This window comes from Grammomys surdaster, unplaced genomic scaffold, assembly GCF_004785775.1.
Source record: "Grammomys surdaster isolate TR1022 unplaced genomic scaffold, NIH_TR_1.0 125984, whole genome shotgun sequence".
NCBI lineage: Eukaryota > Metazoa > Chordata > Mammalia > Rodentia > Muridae > Grammomys > Grammomys surdaster.
This window is the reverse complement of record NW_021620800.1, coordinates 2739147-2756984: the sequence shown is the minus strand read 5'-3', so window position 1 is coordinate 2756984 and position 17838 is coordinate 2739147. Positions and strand designations below refer to the sequence as shown.

General features: G+C 49.6%; 2 protein-coding genes across 6 annotated transcripts in view; one reads left to right on the top strand and one right to left on the bottom strand.

Annotated features, from left to right (window-relative positions):
* Positions 1–1039: 1039 nt before the first annotated feature.
* On the bottom strand, positions 1040–1753 carry Rgs9bp (regulator of G protein signaling 9 binding protein). Its single transcript, XM_028754151.1, has one exon. The coding sequence runs from the start codon at positions 1751–1753 to the stop codon at positions 1040–1042; it is 714 nt and encodes a 237-aa protein (XP_028609984.1).
* A 1033-nt stretch (positions 1754–2786) lies between these two features.
* The window catches only part of Ankrd27 (ankyrin repeat domain 27), a 50067-nt gene continuing 35015 nt past the window's right edge, over positions 2787–17838 (top strand). For 4 of the 5 annotated variants that reach the window (XM_028754183.1, XM_028754185.1, XM_028754182.1 and 1 more), the window contains exons 1-3: positions 2787–2892; positions 8196–8327; positions 16960–17070. In XM_028754183.1, coding sequence (XP_028610016.1) covers positions 8226–8327; positions 16960–17070 — 213 coding nt within the window. In that variant the 5' untranslated portion in view covers positions 2787–2892; positions 8196–8225. Of the gene's footprint in view, positions 2893–8195; positions 8328–14685; positions 14814–16959; positions 17071–17838 lie in introns of those variants that run through there. The other variant, XM_028754184.1, reaches the window with a different exon arrangement.

Genomic DNA, 17838 nt, shown 5'->3' with positions numbered 1-17838 from the left:
ACTTAAATTCCATATTAAAGCTGTTACGTTTTGAACCCAGCTGCCAGGCTCACAGCTGCACCCTCCCCTCTCCCCCGCCCTTACCAATGATACCAGCATCGCCCTTCCCTGTAGCACAGGGTCAGACAGTTGGACAGCTCTCTAGAAAACTAGCGCTCCTATTGGCTATCGAGTAAATTCCAGGGATAGATAGGATTAAGAGCTTCAAAGAGGATTCCCCAGCCCTCCCTCAAAGGAGGGTCGAACACTGTGGTCTAATTCCAGGATAAAGTAAGCCGGTGAGAAGGAGAACGTGCCTGTTTACATAGCAGTGTGGCCTTTCCCAAAGCAGCAGCAGCCTGTTCCTCCCCCATCCGAGGATGGGTAGGGTGCAAGTGTGCAGCGGATCCACCACATCGAACTGAAACAAACTTCTTGGTTGTGACCCTAAATGGGGTCACGACACAAAACGTCTCCTAGCTCCAGCTCCTGGTGACTAATAGGCCATCCCTGCCAAATGCAATAGTGTACCACAGAGAAAGCACTTTGCACGAACCTCTCCATCAGTACGCTCTCCCAAAGCCTCGGCCCCAAAGGATGAAGGTAATAAAACCAACGCGTTTTACTGCATGCACTAGGGAACAAAATGCCCCCCACCACCACCACCACTATGCTTGATACAACCCCACACCTTTACCAAACTGTCTGGTCTAAAGCAGAATGAGAGCTACCGACCAGCGTGAGGGCACCAATCCTGGGACATATGTGTTAACTCATCAAACCCAAAGGGATCCGGGGTCACTGTGGACCGATTTCTATTAATAGGAGGTAAAGCTCCTGCAGACATTAGAGGTAATGGCCTGACAGCCCAGTGCCGTTAACTCCTCTTGGGCCAGCATGTTAACAAAACAAAACATGTTTTGCCCAGGCAGAGGTGGACCTTGAAAGGATCACGTTCATACGCACAACATCCGGGCTCACTACCTCTCTCCTTAACGGTTCAAACCCCAAGCCCAAGCCCTGGAAAGAGAAGGGGCAGAGAACGGTCATTGGATATCAGTCAGCTCAGCTTTGCCACACATAAGGCGAGGGCCACAGCCACCAACAGTACAGCGCTGAAAACCGTGGCAGCCAGGGCCTTGCTCGGGTCGCAGGGTCCCGTGCGCTCCTCTACAGAAATGCCACCAGCGGAGGACGCGCCGGCACTGGCACCGGACAGGAGTTCGGCGCCCGCCGCCTGTCGCGCCTGTACAGTCCAGCGGGGCACGTTGACTTTCATTTCCATGTCGTCGATCATCTCGCCCACCTGGAGGACTTCGCGCTCCAACTGGGGCAGATCAGAGACATCGAAGTCGCTCTCGGCTTCGTGCCGCAGGCTGCGGGCGCTCAGGGCTCGCGCGGCTACCGCAGAGGAGCCGCCGGCCACCCCAGTGCGAACAAGTGGCCGGCGCGGCGCGTGCAGCGGGAAGGCGGCTCCCAGCGCCAGTGCGCGCTGCATGTCGGCTTCGAGCAGGTCCAGGCAGCCCGAAAAGGCCACCCAGAGCCGCTCAAACTCCGCGCGCTCCTCCGTAGCTAAGCTCCGGTCGCGGAGCGCGACGGTCAACCGAGCGCCGGTGGCCATGGCCAGCTCCCGCGCCTTCTGGCGGGTCTTCTGCAGCTCTTCGCGCAGGTCCTGCGTGTCCGCGGAGCCGCCCACAGTAAGCACTAAGTGATGGTAGCACGCTGTGGTCTTGTTGAGCGCGTCCAGCAGCGCCTTGCACTCCTCTCTGGCCATGGCGCTGCCCTCCGGCAGTGATGCCCCACTTGCACCCTTCAACGTCGCAGGTCGCCTCCAGCCCTGATGCCAACCTTGGGGAGGGTGGACTGAATGCTCCTCATGTTCTCGCCGCCGCTCTCAACAGAGCTCTCCAGGAACCCTCGACATGTGCCTACGTCGTCCCCACGGGCAGAGGTAGTCCGGTTAGCTGCTCCCCATCCGCTCCTCCATTTTTCCCAGACGCGCTCCGGGTCACGCGTAGTGTCTTTGCATAACTTTCTTTTTCACGGCTGCTCCCTGAGAAGCCCAGAGTGCAGACCCCATCCTTGATCGAACCCAAGTCTCCAAGCTGAGACGCGCGCCTTAGCCCCGGCCAAGGGCAGCAAGATCCAGTTTCCTAGGACACGCCTCCAGCCGCCTGTCTGGGCCCGAAGCTTCCTCCCGCCCCTGGACCAGGGGTAGGCGGGGCCCAGCCCAGGGTGGTCAAGTGTGACTTTCCCTCTTCTTCCTAACATTATAATTTTGGAACCTTAGCGCCCTGCAAATTCAAGGCTTTTTTTTTCCTACTTTGCAGAGGAGGAAAAGTGAGACTGTAGAAAGAAGGCTTAGCTTATCAGAGCCCATGCTAGTGAAGGGAAAAGACCAAGGAACATTGTACTCCTCGACACTGTAGGCAACAGAGTAGGATGGCTCGGAAGACTGGGCACCTCCAGTCTGCATCACCAGCAGCATAGGGCGATCGGCCGGGCAGGATTGTTACTTAGATGGGGGCTCTCTTTCTCCATCGTGGTTCAACCCGATTTCAGAGACCCAGCTTGGACCCCACCCCTAATATCAGATCTTCCTTAGGTCCCGCCTCTGAATTCTGGGCACGCGCACTCCCTGACTCTGGGCGGGGCTAGCCTGAGTAGGAAGCGCGGAGTCTCCTGGGCCCCACCCCCGACTGAACTAGACTTAATGATTGCTCTGTTTACGTGTCAGTCTCGGCTAAGATGACCTCTTATTGGACAGACTGGAGCAGAGTTCCGCCCAACGGCGGAGTAAAAAGGTAGGCTGAAGAGTGGAGCCACCGCACCCGGGTGGTGGGCGCTCAGGTCCCAGCCCGGGGTCCGAGAGGTGCTGTCGTAGCACAGAGGTGAAACTATGTAGCCTCTTAAGTAAGTGTCTTCTGCGGGTGTCCTCCAACGCCTCCCTACTCTGGGGGGCGCCAAGGTCGGGCGGGGCTTGGGAGCGGAAGGGGGAGGGGTTCGCTGCGCTGAGCTGGAGCCCCTGGCTGGGCTGATGGGCCCCCCGGGGCCCGGACCCGTTGCGGGCTGAGCCTCCCAGCTCTCCCGTTCCTTTGCTGTCCGCAGCGCGGCGCGCACGTTGTCCACTGCGTCCAGAGGGAAGCCTGGGCGGCGCGGAGAATGCATCTATTCCTGGGGCTCCACGGCAGGCCCAGGTCCCCTGGAGCTGGGACTTGGGGCAGTGAGCAGAGCCGTCGCTCCCAGGCCATGTGGCCTGGGATGTTTTCCGGTGGCCAAACTGGATACTGAGGGAGGAGGCTGTGTGTACAGGTCCCGGTCTAGGCCAGCTGATTGAGTTTCCGCGGGGGCTGAAAGTGGGAAGGGTATCCCTGGCTGCTTTACACGTGGCGAGGTCCTCTTGTCCTGTAAGTAGAGAAGACTTATGGAAAACTCAGGTTCCTAGAGACGTTCAATCACTCAGAGTCTGTTCAGTTTCTTGGTTGAAAACGGACTGCCCAGATGAGCGCGCGCCAGGCGGTACCCCCTCTAGCCTCTCCTCCAGCTGCAAGGGGACATATACACTCAAGGCGGGGTGGGTGGCAGTGGAAGCAAGTGACACATCATCAACTAGGAGTGAGAAGCTCAGGGTAAGAGGGGCTGGTGAGACTGGACAGACATAGTGCTCAGTGACTGGGATTTCTGTTTCATTCTGTGGAGAGACACTCCTGTTTTCATTAATAACATTGTAAACTTCCCATTGATCGGAGCGAAAGCAGCACATATTAGGGTTTTGAGAGTCCCCCCGTGCAGGCCTTGGTGGTGTGTCAACTGACAGGAACTAGGGCCCTGAACTCCAGTTCTTACTGTCACTCAGGGGTCAGTCCTTTAGCCAGCTGTCCATTTGCATTCAGAACTTGGATGATCTGGGACTTGGCCAATTCTCCTGGGGAGTGGGGGATGATGTTTGCCGCCACACAGGTTTTGATAGGGGACTAGGTATCAGGACCAAATGAGTGGAAAGGGGGAGAACTCATCCTTTTGGAAAGCTGTAGGGGTGTGGGGAATGATGGGATTTTGAAAGTGGACAAAGGCCACATACCAAGTATGGATCGTTCAGCTGGTTTGGGGGGGGTGCAGAGGGAAAGACAGAAGAATACTGCATAGACCTAAATGCTGGAGAGGTCACTTGGGTGTGGTTCACCAGGGACAGGTAGGTGTGCAATCTCAGGCAGAGGAAGAGGATGAGTAGAGGAGTAGCTATTGGGAAAGCAGCCAGGGTCTTGACGTTGGGTTAAGGTGTATTCCAGGGTTAGACCTCGGGCCAGTTCCCCCAGCCTTGATGTCTCACCTGAGTCATCCAGCAGGCAGCATTACTAGGAGGGCAGCAGCCATGTGTGCACAGGGCTGGGGTCAAGGTCATGACTGGACCTCCATGTGCTTACCAGACTGTGCTATCCTTGTACCAGGACGCTGCAGGCTTTTTGTTATTGATTTGTCTGGGTGCCGTTCAATGATTTTGTGCTGTTAGGACACTCCCTGGTTATTAGCCGGTGACATTAGGTTGGTGTCCAGTAACATCTTCCTCTCCAAGGGGTGCCAAGGAATGTGACCGACCGATTATAGGTGACAGACTTAGAGAGGAGTCAGTTCAGAGGAATCTGGATTAATGTGTCACAAGGTTGGCCATCTTTGGGAGCTACTAAGAACCGGCCCTCTGAGTGCCTGCCCATCTGCGTGAGATCCTGGCAGGGAGATGGGTGCATGGGTGTTTCATCTGCAACTCTGGGAGCAAGGTGCTGGGGGTGATTCTGAGCAGTGCTCATACCCCTCCAAACCTAACTGGATCCCTGATCATTTCTCCCTAACACCACAGGTTCCAGTGTCACTATGTTTGACCAGCTTTGAGCACCTTGTTTATTTTTACCTGTGTGGCTGCTGTCTGGGATTAACCCTTCACCTACTATGGGAGAGACGGCCATCCTCTTGCTTCCTCTTAGCCTTGAAGTGAGCTGAATGCAGGTGTTAGAGCTGAGTGCTTTAACGTGAGGTTTACAGACAATATAGCCCCATCTGTAAATATTACAAGGCCAGAATCACTGGGGACTAGAAAGCACAGATTTCATCCCTGTGCTCCATTGATATTAAAAATAGATGAATAGAAGCTGTTCCCTTTTTGTCCCCACCCCCATCCCTCCCTTTGAATCACTTAGAAGGCCTTGTTCGTTGCCTGGAAAGCACGTCTGGCTAGGGTCTTTGGTTCTGAACCTGTAAGGGTTCCTGTAACATTTGGCAGGGAGTACATCTCTGGGAAGCACAGACTCCCCATGTTGAATTCTGCAGAGCAGGGTTGTGCCCAGTCCCCGTATGGTTCCTGACTACCCAAACTCATCCTGGTTGTCAGGACAGCTAAAGACCACAAAACCACACTGCAGTGTGCATACTATCTCCTGAAATGTTCAGACTTTCCCCATATGACTGTCTTGTTCACAGGGTAGCTGGCCTCAGGTAGCTCATGTTCAGGGGTATTTGGCATTTCTGACTAATGCTACTGACTTTTCTGTCAGTTTTCATTGGAGGTCTGTCAGGGATGGAGAGGAGCCCCTTGGTCTGGGATTCTTAAGACTTCTATGAACTGTACTCACAACCTCCTAAATCCTTTGGTTGCTTTGGTCCTCGTCTCAGTGTCTTCCCCATCCCCTGCTATTCCTTTTCCTCTCTGGCCATATTTCCTTGCTAGGGAGTGGCGGTTTGGGTGCTTTGCCAGTGTCACATGTCCATCCCCAGCTTGCCATCACGTACATCCTGTTTCTCAAGTGGTTTTTATCTAAAGCATCTAAAGCTGTCATACACTGTCCCATGGAACCAACTATTTGAAACCAGGAAGAATGCTATTCCCTTATGACTCTGTCCCCCCAAAATTGCATTCTCTGCTTCTCTTGGGGGATCATGAGAGAACTATCTGGCTCCGGCAATAATTAAATTCTATGAATCAAACACCTGAAGCGACTCCAAGGTCTCCCTGGGGGCCCAATTATTTACACCCATTTTTTATTTTAGGCTCTTCTTAAAAGTTCTCTTAGATCCTCCTGTGGGAGGAGCTAAGTCCCCAGTGAGAAAAGTCCCCAGTGGAGCCAGTAGTCAAGTCAGCTCTCACTGGGCCAAGAGAATTGATGTTGGGCCCGTGTGGCTATCTGTCAGGCAGACTTTTCCATCTGGGTAGATGGAGTTTCCGGTCTTGTGTGTATGTGTAGAAATCAGAGGACAGGAGCTGGAGAGGTGACTTAGTGGTTAAGAGCGCTGGCCGCTCTTGCTGAGGTTCAATTGCCAGTGTTTACATGGTGGCTCACTACCGTCTAGAATTCCAGGGGGTTATGACACCCTACTGTCTCCTGGCTTCCACATGTACCAGGCATACACATTGTTCACAGTCATACATGTCGGGAAAACACCCATGCAGATAAAATAATAAGTTTTAAAAAGAAGTTAGAAGACAGCTTGTAGGAGTCAGTTCTCTCCTGGGGATCGAACTCAGGTCATCAGGATTGGCAGCAAGCGCCCTCATCAACTGAGACATCTATCTCACGGGCCACGTTCATCTTAATTTTAAAGTGATGGTTATTAACTGAAAGTGTATTTTGGATAGGTTACAATCTAGAAACTGTTAAAAAAACAGTTTTCGCTGTTTTGTTTTTTATGTGGCTACTAGGTATTTATATTATGTACTTATTAGGCATGGTGGTGCACACCTGGAGTCCCAGATACTTAAGAGAGCGGAGTTACAAAGAGTTACAAAGAATACATGAGCCCAGAAGTTTGAGGTCATAAAAGAGCAATAAAAACAAGGACAGGTGGCTGGCGAGGCAGTGCAGTCAGTTACCTTGAATCCTTCCCCACGACCTGCCCACACTGTGGCAGAGGAGATGCCCTCTGACGTCTCAGGCACACTGTAGCACACGTGGCTCACCCCCACACTCATGTGCAAAAACAAACAAACAAAACAGTAGAAAAATGTAACAACTCAAAACAAACCAAATACATTTAAAATTTCTGTTTGAAAATGTATTCAAAATGAAATGAACACAATGAGAATTTCCACTTGACCTTACGGTCTGTGTCTATAATTCTAGCTTCTGCCTACCTCTTTTTGAGCAGCCCAGGTCTAGGCCATTGAAACGGAGTTAGGGCGTGGAAATAGGACAGACGCACATGAAGACTTGGGAGTATGTCAGGGACAGCTTTCCCGACTGGTATGAAAGACGGAGGAAGACTGTGCCAAAAGCAATGTTGGGACAATCGCTTACCATATGGAAAAATGAAAATTAGTTGCCGATTTATAGCATATGCAAAAATAAAATCCAGATGGGTCGGAGACAGAAATGTGAGAAAGTTTAAGGGTTTTTTTAGAAGTTCCAAGGGCTATGCTTGTGGGATTGGAAGGGTCCTCATTTCAGGTGGCCTTTGCTGTGTAACCAAGTTATAACTTGACAACTCCCAGCTGCCCTCATTTCGTTAATCTCTGGATGCTTTCCTTGGCATAACCGTGAGACTGCATTTTGTTCCTGCGTGGTTCAGTTCATTAGATCACATGGGCTCCTCTGTCTCCCCCTCCATGGTTTTTTCCTTACTTGGGCTGTTTCCCAGCATGCTGTCCTTGGGGTTTATTGAGAACGAGGGTTTATTGAGGCCCCTTGAGGCTGATGCTCAGAAACCATAGCCAGTTAAGTCAGGCCAAAGGGCTGGCTCAGGATGAAAAAACATGGAGAAAGCTGGGCGTAGGGTGGAGACTACTACTACAGTCCCAGAGCTGTGGGACACTGCGGTAGGAAGATCCTGACTTTCAGTTCAGATTGCGCTGCATACATAGTGAGGCCTTGCTTCAAGCAAAACAACAAAAAACAAAGTGGTTGGGCATTTAGGTCATTGGTAGAGTGTTTGCCTAGCAAGCATGAGACCTTAGAGCTCTGGGGAGAGGGGAAGGCTGTGTGCATGGGTGCACACGCGTGTGCACACATGGGCTTGTGGGTAACCACAACCAAAAAGCACAAAAAAGCAAAAAACACAGCCAGCTATGCCAGGTGAGGTGGCAAAACTCTTTAATCTCGACTCTTGGGAGACAGAAGCAGGTGGATCTCTTTGAGTTCAAGGTCAGCCTGATCTACAGAGAAAGCTCTAGGTTGACTGGGACGTAGTGAGGGCCCTGTCTCTATTCACGGCTTTTCCCTCCCTTGTTGCAGGAAGTTCACTTGGATCCCTCTGAAGTCCCTATGGCTCTATACGATGAAGATCTCTTGAAAAACCCTTTCTACCTGGCCCTTCAGAAGTGGCGCCCCGACTTGTGCAGCAAGGTGGCCCAGATCCATGGCATTGTAAGTCTACCGGCCTTCAAGTGTGAGTGGTGTCAGGAATGTGGCAGGCAATGGAGACATTTAGAGGAAGTCAGTTACAGAGCTATGGAGTTAAACGAAGCCCAGTGCTGTGCCCTCCCTCCCTGGGGCGGGGGCGGGGAACGGGGGAGGGTTACCCAATGTTGGATGTGTGCATGAACAGTGAGGGGCCACCTCAAGCTCCTTCCTGGATGAAGCCTTCTGAGACTGAAAGCCTGGTGTCTTAGGGTTTCTGTTGCTGTGATGAAATACCATGACCGGAAAGAAAGTTGGCAAGGAAAGGGTTTATTGGGCTCAGACTTCCATGTCACTGTTCATCACTGAAGGAAGTCAGTGCAGGAACTCAAACAGAGCAGGATCCTGGAGGCAGGAGCATCAGCAGAGGCCGTGGAGGGTGCTGCTTACTGGATTGCCTCACATGGCTTGCTCAGCCTGCCCAAGGATGGCATTGCCCAAAACGGACTGGGCCCTCCCCCATCAATCACTAATTAGGAGAATGCCTTACAGCCAGATCTTATGGAGGCATTTTCTCAATTGAGGTTCCCTCCTCTCAGATGTGGCCAGCTTGTGTCAAGTTGACATAAACCAGCCAGCACATCCTGGGTTATTATCCTGTCTCCAAACTCTTGCCCCTCGTCTAGGTAGATCATACCTTTGTCCTGATACTCAGCCCTCTTTCTTCCTTGTTGTCTGTGAGTGGTGCTCCTAGAACACAGGTATCATAGTCCTCCCCTGGTGCTAAACAGCCCTTCTCTGTTCAGTTAGGTACTCTCCTGTGGCAGCAGGGAGCATGTGAATGGATACATAGTGGCATGGTTAATTTTAAATGCTGCTCCTCCGTTAAGAGCACTTATGGCTTCCACAGGGGACCTGGGTTCAGTTCTCAGCACCAGCTTAATAATTAATTCAAAATATGTCATCTTGACCTGAGAAGAAAGTCTCAATTGAAGAAGTATCTGGATCGGGCTTGCCTGTGGTGGTGTCTGGGGTGGGTGAGGGTAGGGATTGTCTGCTTGTTAACTGGTTCAGGAAGACATGGCCCATTGTGTGCTACATTGTTTCAGGAGCCTTGAACTTCAGAAGAGTGAAGAAAGCTAGCGGCTCCTAAGCGACAGCAGGCAGGCAGCACAGGGGCCTGTTTCTCCTTGTTTGACTGTCTGTTAGATTTCCTGGCTCTACATCCTCCCAGTGATAGATAGTACCTGGAAATTGTAAATCAAGTAAACTGTTTCTTCTCCTATGCCACTTTCAGTTCGAATGTTTTATCCCAGCAACAGAAATGAAACTAGGCTATAGCCACAACTGAAAAGACTCCAGAAGAAACATTCAGAAGCAACGGTGGCATCAGGGACCTGTGCTGCACCCCTATGTCTTGGTGTTGCAGATCTTCCCAGTACTTGGGTTGGGATCTTTAGTCAGTTTTGATCACATGGTAAAATCCTTAGCAGAAACCACCTGGTGGAGAAGAGTTGGGTGTTGACCAGTGGTGTCAGAGGTTTCTGTCTGTATTTTGACTGTTGACCCTGGACCTGTGGTGAGGCATTGTGCGGTGGTGGGAGTCTGTAATGCAGAATGTTCTTCACCTCAGGATGGAGAGAGAAAGAGCAAGGGCGGGACTGGGGACCAGCCTAGTCCACAGAGGCATGCCTCCCAGTGACCTGCTTCCACCAGGTAGGTCCCCCACAGTCTCAGCTTTCAGAACCTTCTCAAAAGGTCCACCAGCTGGGGACCATGCCTCTAACACATGAGCCTACCTGTGGGGGATCATTCCATATTGCACATTAGTATTTGCCCTGGTTCGTGTCTCTGTCCCTCATGAAGGGAAGTCGGGGCCGGAACTGAAGCAGAGACCACAAAGGAGCGTGGACTTCTGGCTTCTTCTCCATGGCTTGCTTAGCTGCTTTCTTACACAGCCTAGGACCACCTGCTCAAGGATGGCACTGCCCACAGTGGGCTAGCCCTCTCACATCAGTCATTGATCGGGAAAATACCCGAAGTCCAATATGATGGAGGCCTCTTTTCAGCTGAAGTTTCTTTTTTCCAGATATCTGTAGCTTGAGTCAAGTTGCCAAAAAAAAAAAAGCCAAACAAAAACAAAACAAACAAACAAAAAACAATGAGGTCAGTGAGTGGCCGTGGTGGCTTCTCCTTCTCCTTCTCTTTCTCCTTCTCCTTCTCTTCCTCTTTCTCCTCCTCCTCTTCTTCCTCATCCTCCTCCTCTTCTCCTTCTTTCTTCTTTCGTCTTCTTCTCTTTTCCTCTTTTTCCTCTTCTCCTCTTCCTCCTCCTCCTCCTCTTCCTCCTCTTTTTCTTCCTTCTCCTCCCTTCCTCTATCTTCTTTTCCTTTTTTATTTTTTTAAATCAGTGCCAAGGAGGAAAATCAGATTTTGTACATGCCAGGCAGGTGATCTACCACTGAGCCACGCCCCCAGCCCCTCACTGGGGGATTCTAGGCAGGTGATCTACCACTGAGCCACGCCCCCAGCACCTCACTGGGGGATTCTAGGCAGGGGTTCTACCACTGAGCCACGCCCCCAGCCCCTCACTGGTAGATCCTAGGCAGGGGCTCTACCACTGAGCCATGCCCCCAGCCCCTCACTGGTAGATCCTAGGCAGGGGCTCTACCACTGAGCCATGCCCCCAGCCCCTCACTGGGGGATTCTAGACAGGGGCTCTACCACTGAGCCACAATCCCACCCTCTCACTGGTGGATTCTAGGCAGGGGCTCTATCATTGAACTATCCTAGTATCTTATGTGTGAATTTGTGTGCATTAAAGCAAATCTGTGTGTGTCTGTGGAGGTCACAGAGCAGCCTCAGATGACATTTCCTCAGACTACACAGCTCTTTCGTTTTTGTTACTGATTCTCTCATTGGATCAGTACACACATACACAGCTAAGCTGACTCGCCTACCATCCCAGGGTTCTCTTGCCTCCTCAGTGCTGGGAGTTCATCTATGCTCCCCCAGGCCTGTTTTGTCTGGCTTTTTCACATGAGTTCTGGGAGTTGAGTTGGAGTCCTGCACTTCACTCACCGAGCTAGCCTCAGTTTCTTTTTCCACGCTTCCTTTTAAGCTGAATGTGCCGAGCGTGTTGTGTGGTCTTTGATTCCGCTTTGGAAGTCCCGGTTGGCTTTTGTGTCCTGCTCCCTTCTCACCTCACCCTGAGTTTCTGCTTCTCTTACCGAGTGGTGACTTGCTCAGGTCAGGCCTCTGAGGATTTGAACCAAAGGAGAAGTTCAGCTAGCTCAGGTCAACCTCTGGTTGCTGGTGGCCTTTCTGGAAAACCAGAACTAACTTGTGTCTTGTTTCTGCCCACAGCAGCCTCCTTTTCTAGAGGCTTGTTCTGGGTTTTATGATTCGTGTTTTTTTTCATCACGTGTTTTAAACCGAGATCTTCATTTTTTTAATTTGGATTTTGGAAGCCATAGAATTCACTATACAGGGGCTGGAGAGATGGCTCAGCAGTTAAGAGCACTGACTGCTCTTCCAGAGGTCCTGAGTTCAAGTCCCAGCAACCACATGGTGGCTCACAACCATCCGTAATGAGATTGGATGCCCTCTTCTGGTGTGTCTGAAGACAGTGACAGTATATTCATAAATAAAATAAATAAATAAATCTTAAAAAAAAAAAGAATTCACTATACAAAAACTAAAAATTAGAGACAAAACATGACAAAACAGACCAGTAACTCAAACATGTGAGTCTGAGGGCAGCCTACGCTACATAGAGAGACTTGTCTCTTAAAACTCCAATAAATAAGTAAAACAGATAAGGGATTGGAGAGAAGGCTCGGTCATAAGAGCATGTGAAGACTTTCAAATTTAATAGTGAGATCCCAGCCGTGTGTGCTTAGCCCCGTCTTTTGAAGTAGGACTCTGCTCCAGCCCCTTCTGAGAGCCACAGATGCACCTGGCCCACTCTGGGTGGTGGTACATTTCAGACCTTCCCTGTCCCTGTTGGGTGAGGCCAGCTTTCCTGCCGGAAGTCAACTGTGGGATGAACTACTCTGCCAGCATACTAAGGGTAGGGCTGAAGCTGGGTGGCTCGCACTGACCCCCTGTTGTTCACAGCATGGGCGATTTACATGTTTGTTAGCACAGTGGAAAAAAAAATAGAACATTGCAATTGCTTCTAGAAAGTTCCTCATCCTTCCTGTCACTTCTGAGAGAGCAGTGTGGGATCAGCAGCTTAGCACTTAATTTCTGTCCCAGGAGTTAGCCTCCGGGGCCAAGAATTAACCAGCCTAGAATCTTCTCTGGAGATCAGAGTCCTTTATGGGAATAGCATTAACTTTTCTTGTTGCTGTGACCAACCTAAGGAGGGGGGGTTGATTTGGGATCGGTTTGGAGGATTATTTTCTATCCTACTGGAGTAGTCGTGATGTCTGGAGTGTCTGCAGAGGCATCTCCACATTATGGAGGAACAGGAAGCAGATTGTAGGACCGGAACCAGGTACAAACAGCTCTGACCTTCCAAGGCCTCGATTTAGTGACCTACTTCCACTCTCCAGGCTCTACTTCCTAAAGGTGCCACAGACTTCTAGACAGCAGTGGAAGCTGGGGACAAAGTATTTAAGGCGTGAGCAGTGGGAGACGTTTTAGATTCAAACCATAACCATGGGACTTAAAAACACACACACAAAAAGGTATAAATTCACCATTTTAAAAACTGTCTTGGAGCCGGGCAGTGGTGGCGCATGCCTTTAATCCCAGCACTTGGGAGGCAGAGGCAGGCAGATTTCTGAGTTTGAGGCCAGCCTGGTCTACAGAGCGAGTTCCAGGATAGCCTGGACTATACATAGAAACCCTGTCTCGAAAAAACAACAACAACAAAAAAAAACAAAGCAAAAAACAAAACAAAACAAAAAACTGTCTTGGGGCTGGAGAGGTGGCTCAGTGGTTAAGAACACTGGCTGCTCTCTGAGAACCCAGATTTGATTCCCAGTCATTACCTGGTGGCTCACAACTGTCTGTGATCAGATTTCCAGTGGATCGGATGCCCTGTTTTGGCCTCTGTGAGTGGTGTGTACAAATGGCATAGGGAAAACACTCAAACATTTAAAATAAAAATGATGGAATAATAAATGTATTTCTGTTGTATCAGCCATCTCTTGACACTTTCCCCTACAGACAAACTGGTATGCTACCCTGCTCTGCTGGTCTGCAGTAGCATGGGTGTGGCAGCCGAGGGGAAAGCCTGACCGGTCTCCTACCCAGCCCAGCCACTGCTGGAGCTGGCCCCATTCCAGGCCTTCCTTTCCTGGGAGGATTCTTCTTCCTGCCCCCTGGTTGCACCATGGAAATGCCTCCTCCCACAACCTTCATCTTTCAGTCACAGGGACATGTGACACCCACCTTGTTCTAATAGTCACCTCTGTGCTTATTATCCAGGCTAATAATGCACCTGGGGTTTTCTGAGAGTGGTTTGGGCAGGTCTGTCTCCAGGGACTCTTGTCCACAGGCAGCTGTTTCCTGACTTTGTAGAGGAGATATATAATTAAGATCTAGCCCCAAGGTGAGACATCACCCCCCCACACACACCCTGTGACTCATTTACATTCATCTGGATGGGTAAAATGAACTTATGCAGGCTGCTTACAGTCACTACCAATGGCTACATTTTCTTAAGTTGACAACCCACTGAATTTTTAAGGTTCCCATTTTACAGTGTCTCTAAGCATAGCAGAATTGATGCAGACTTAAGGTTAGCCACTACCCTGTGTCAAAGTGAAACAGGTGACTGTAAACTCAGACAATGCCAAGCTTGGGAAAAGCTACTTGATTATTATCAGAGGTTCTACCGGGCTCAACAAACACTGTGCAGCTGTGGGAAGGACAATTGTCTCACCGAAGTCTGTTGCATAGGGCAACTAAATGGTGGCTTGCTGCACAGTGGAGTCACTCACTGGGAGGAGTAGGACTGGTTTATAGAGAGAATCTCTTATAAGCATCATCTGCCAATAAAAAAGTTGATGGCCAGTGAGCTGAGGCAGGAAATAGGAGGTTGGGACACTGGCAGGAAGAGAGGATTCTGGGAAATAGTAAGAGAATAACAGGGAGATTTGCCTGGGAACTAGAGGAGACTGACAGAAACCAGCAAGTAGCAGAACTAGGGAGAAAATGAGGAGAGAGATTGGAACAAGATGCTGAGGGAGCTCTTTAGCAAACTCGAAGAGAAGCAGCCGCGACTGAAGAGAGGTGACTAACCAAGTGGTAGACATAAAATAGTTTAAACGGATTAAATAAGTTACCAGCTAGTCAGGGAATGAGCCAAAGCTTTTGGCCTAGGCATTTGTTAATAAATAATCAGTTTCAGAGTTGTTATTCTGGGAGCAGGGGCTGAAAGGAGAAACAGATTATTTCTTTTTACACTGGTTCATGACAACTGCCCTGAGAAAGTTGTCTGTGTTTCCAGTGCGACCTGGAGGTTGGGTCCATTTGCTTGTCAGAAAAACTAAAAGAAGGCAGGTAGGTACTAGAGGGTGAGGCTCTGGAGTTCCAGGCTGGCCTGGGCTACATAGCAAGGCCTTCTCTCAAAAAACAGCAGCAACAAAAAGCAAGCAAACAAGCAAAAAATAAGGGTTGGGACTGTCTATAGCTTATTGGTGGGTGGCTTTCTGTAGTAGGGGGGTCCTGTCCCTTGAAATGGAAGGGTTAGCCTCCTTTCCAGGTCTGTCAGGACACTGGGGAAGGGCAAGTCTGTGAAACTGGAAGGTCCCCTGTTCAGTCAGTGAATTCAGGCCACTTACTCTGCCTGGCATGCTTGGTGGTGTGATCCAGTGTGGTGGATGCTGGGCACCGGAAGGTGTGCCAGCAAGCAAACAGGATGTAGATTTAATTAGGGTAGAGTTTTCTTAGTGTAGCAGCAGTGGCCACCCAAAGCCTCCGAGTCTGACATTACATGCCCGCAGAACTGCTTCTAGACACCCCGAACCCACTCTCTGTCTTCAAGGTCTTCTGAGTGTGCTTATCGTGAGCTGCACTTTTTCCTATAGCCAGGATTTGTTTCCCATTTTGAAATTGATACCAAGAGGCTTCCCTTTAGTTTTTAGTTAAGATTTCATATCCGAGGGGCCTGGAGAGATGGCTCAGCAGTTAAGAGCACTTGCAGCTCAATCATGAAGTCCAGAATCTGGATCCCAGCACCCTTATCAGCTGGCTGAAAATGCTGTAACTTCAGCTTTCAAGGAATTGGACAATCTCTTCCAGCCTCTGTGGGCACCCAAACACACATGCTAAATAAATAAAGTTGAATCCTTTTGTTGCATAAACAAATGCATACAACTTCAGGGTTTTCTTTTAAGACAGTATCCCCTCAAATTACTTAGGCTGACTTTGTATGGATCAGCCCCCCTGCTGGGCCTCTTTGAATGCCTGGCTACCGGTAAAAGCCACTATGTCTATTTTTTCTTCAGTGCTGGGGACTCACTAGGAGAGTTCAGCAAAAGCTACAGAATAGAGTTTAAACACATAAAAGGAAGTTTTATTTTTCCTGAATATAAACAGTGAAGGCATAAATATCAGAAATTGAACATTTGGGCCAGAGCAGAGGCCCATTAGTTAAGAGCACTTGCTGCTCTTACAGAGGGCCCGAGTTCAGTTCCCACCACACATACGGAGTCATAATGGTCTGTAATTCCAGTTCTAGGGATTCAGCATCCACTTCTGCACTCTGCGGGTACTGTGTGCATGTAGTGCATAGATATCCATTCAGGCAAAAATTTGTACAAAAAAATTTTTTTTAAATGTTTTAAAAATAATGTTTTTAAGAAGAAAAAAAAGCAGGAGGTAATTAGAGAAATTTGAACTGGGCATCTGTGCATAATAAGGCATTATGGTTGGGCTTTTCATTTTCATTTTTTTTTTTTAATTTATGTGTATATGTATGTGGGTTTATGTGTGTGTGTGCAGTGCCCCCAGAGGCCAGAAGAGGGCGTGAGATCCCCGTGACTGACGGGTCTCTCCAGCTCCATGTCCTGTTTCTTAAAAGAGGCTCATTGTTCAGAAACGCATTCCTAAAAATGTAGATGAATGAGTCACTTCTCTGCCTTATGTAATCTTCTGGGATTTGCTTCAAAATAACCGACAGATTGCGTATAGATAGCAATGACACAGGACTGGACACTGAATTCCTCATTTTTGAAGCTGGATGAAGGACACGTGGGGGCTCGCCATATTGCTTTCCAGTCATACTTCTACAAATTAAACAAGTTGAGCTGGGTGTTGTGGTGGGCGCCTCTTATCCTGGCACTAGGAGTCAGAGGCAAGCAGATCTCTGTGAGTTCGAGGCCAGCCTGGTCTACATAGTGAGTTCCAGGACAGTCAGGGACAATAGAGAGGCCCTGTCTCAAAAGAATGTTTTAAAAAAGAAAGAAATTGAACAAGTTAGGGCTCCCGAGGTGGCAGAGAGAGAGAGAGAGAGAGAGAGAGAGAGAGAGAGAGAGAGAATTTGCTGCCAATCATAGCAAGCCACGCCTTAACCGGAACCATTTTCCAAGTGAGCTGATATCTCTCAGCACATTTCTGCTGAGGATTCTTGGAGACGTCCCAGGCCTGGCCGCAGAAGTCACACAGCACTCTGTCCACCAATCACTGAGCTTCCTTCTTTTTCTAGGTCCTGGTGCCTTGCAGAGGAAGCCTGCCGGGCAGTGTACAGGCCTCCTGCCAGTTCGAGTCCTATGTTTTGGTACCCACGGAAGGACACTTTCAGACTTTAGATGGAAAGGTACTCACTTCTTCTAGGGTGGCTCAGGATTGATGGGCGGGGTGATGGGGCAGACAGAGACAAGATAACCCTGTTTTCCAGCCTTTCACATTGTTGATTTTTGTAAAGGATTGTGAGCTCCCTGCCTTTGTTAGGGAGCTTTGAGATGGAGGCCATGGCAATAGTGAGTAGGACCCAGGCTCTGTGTGGTGTAGTGGGGCTGGAGTTCTTCCCTCCTTCCTTCAGCCAAGGGAGTCATCTACCTGTGTGTTGGGGGTCCCTGGTACACCCCTTCTCAGGTCTGTATCACGCTGAACTATATCTTTTGTTGTGGTTGGTTGTTTTTTTTTTTGTTGTTGTTGTTTTTGGTTTTTTGGGTTTTTTTTTTTTTTTTTTTGAGACAGGCTCTCACTGTGTAGCCCTGGCTGGCTTGGAACTCACTTTGTAGGGCAAGCTGGCCTTGAACTCATAGACATCAGCCTGCCTCTGCCTCCCAAGTGCTGAGATTAAAGGCATGTACCACCATACTCGGCCCATATTTATTGATTTTTGAGACAGTTTTGCTGTCTCAGACTTTATGTCCCAGGCTGGCTTGGAACTCATGATCCTCCTGCCTCAGCCTCCCAAGTGTTGAGATTACAGGCATGAGGTGCCATGTCCAGCTGTATGTATGTGTTTTGTTTGTTTTTTAATGGCAGCAGATAGAGTCTAAGCAGGTAGACATTTTGTTTGCACTCAGCTGGCCCCATTCCCCCAACTGATGAACAGTCAAGGGTCCAGGCCATCCTA

What these genes read in the sequence shown, in the direction of transcription:
- Rgs9bp (XM_028754151.1), bottom strand. Translation starts at nt 1,753, where the DNA reads ATGGCCAGAGAGGAGTGCAAGGCGCTGCTGGACGCGCTCAACAAGACC.